Source organism: Anastrepha obliqua, chromosome 1 (genome assembly GCF_027943255.1).
Source record: "Anastrepha obliqua isolate idAnaObli1 chromosome 1, idAnaObli1_1.0, whole genome shotgun sequence".
In the NCBI taxonomy this organism is placed as follows: domain Eukaryota; kingdom Metazoa; phylum Arthropoda; class Insecta; order Diptera; family Tephritidae; genus Anastrepha; species Anastrepha obliqua.
Genome location: NC_072892.1, coordinates 38,761,458 through 38,762,989, shown reverse-complemented (window position 1 = coordinate 38,762,989; position 1,532 = coordinate 38,761,458). Strand labels below are relative to the sequence as shown.

Here is a 1,532-nt window from a genome sequence, read left to right as displayed (position 1 = left end):
TTATTTCCCATAGTAGTAACCATACGGTGCATAATAGTTATCATAACCACCATAATTATAAGGATAACCACCAGCATATGCATAAGGATATGGCGGATTTTCTGCACCTGCACCAAAATAATTATTGGATACATTTTTTACTGGCATCGCAGATGTATTGGCTGCAGATGTTGCAGTTCTCCTTCTCTCCGCAATAGCGCTTATCAAACTAGCCACAATCACGCCAATATTATCGTTGGACCCCAAATTGGTCAAAAGCAGGGTAAGCAATCCATTAGCACCAAATAGACCGGCTCCAGTACCTGCCGCCGCCGCGCCACCGGTAGCATTACGCAAATTCGGGAATAAGAGTCCAAGCGTGCGCCCTTCATTCAGTGGTTTCATAAATGTTGTGGTTGTCGGTGAGGCATTTAGCGCGGAGGTAGTTTTTTTGTGGGAGTAGCCTGAAGCAAAGACAGTCGACCGTTTGGGTCCTTTTTTTACGCTTAGCACGCTTTTCATTGTTGTTGGTGTGGTTGTTTGAAACGATACGCTTTCCATTGCTGTGGTTGTTCTTATTGTTGTTGATGACTTAACTCTTCCTACCATTACTTCGGTGACATTTGCTCTGGGATTTTTCATTGTGCCTGCCGCATTACCGACATAATTCACAATTAACAATTCTGACACGCAAATAATTGAAAAATATAACAGCATTGTTGTTTATTTTATTTGCTTTCTTTGTTGTTATAAGAGCCGTCGTTGCACACTTTGGACCTATTTTATTTAAGCAATAAAATCTAATTAATTGCGGGCACTTATAATTAATTTCATACACACGTACATACACATAGTCCTGAATAGAAATTATTTGAATTTTATGGAATTTTGAAGGAATAAAATAATAAAATACTCGCCTTATGCAGAATACAAAAACTCCTAATGAAGGTGAGAGCTGCCTTAAAGCTGAATAAGTGACAAAGAAATTCACGTTTAAAGAGACTAAAGTTGGCCGTACGAAGCAACGATGTTATACTAAGTTGCATATTAATGAAGCATTTATTGCTAAAACAAGTCATTGAGTGCTGAGTGGAACCGAACTTTATATACCCAGCGCATGTTTTCAATTTGTCATAGTACGAGAGCTGCCGTTTATATTTTGCGCCTTTGCAACACTGCGCGTGATCAGCTGTAATTCGAAATTTCTTTGGAAAATTTTGTATTTTTGACGTGATAACGTCTTATAATTCGATTTAACAGGCTGCACGCACGAAAAAATGTGTCGTTACCTTGCTCATTAGTGTTACCTTGCTCATTAGTGTTACCTTGCTCATATGTCGTTACCTTGCTCATTGTCGTTACCTTGCTTATTTGTCGTTACCTTGCTCATTGCATTGAATGAACTGCAAGCGAAAGCGCGGAACGAACAAAGCAAACGAACGGCAACGTTCGACATCTTCCTCTCTCCTACTTAAGTGAGCGTATATATGTATGTATATGCGCATATGTACATATATAAATTCGCGTATTTGTATTTGCATATGCCTTCTTAT

At 39.0% G+C, this 1,532-nt stretch overlaps 1 protein-coding gene across 1 annotated transcript; it reads right to left on the bottom strand.

The window, feature by feature from the left end:
* Window positions 1-732, bottom strand: LOC129248288 (uncharacterized). Its single transcript, XM_054887813.1, has one exon. It carries the CDS (start codon window positions 694-696, stop codon window positions 1-3), a length of 696 nt encoding a protein of 231 aa, XP_054743788.1. The 5' UTR covers window positions 697-732.
* Between the last annotated feature and the right edge of the window lie 800 nt (window positions 733-1,532).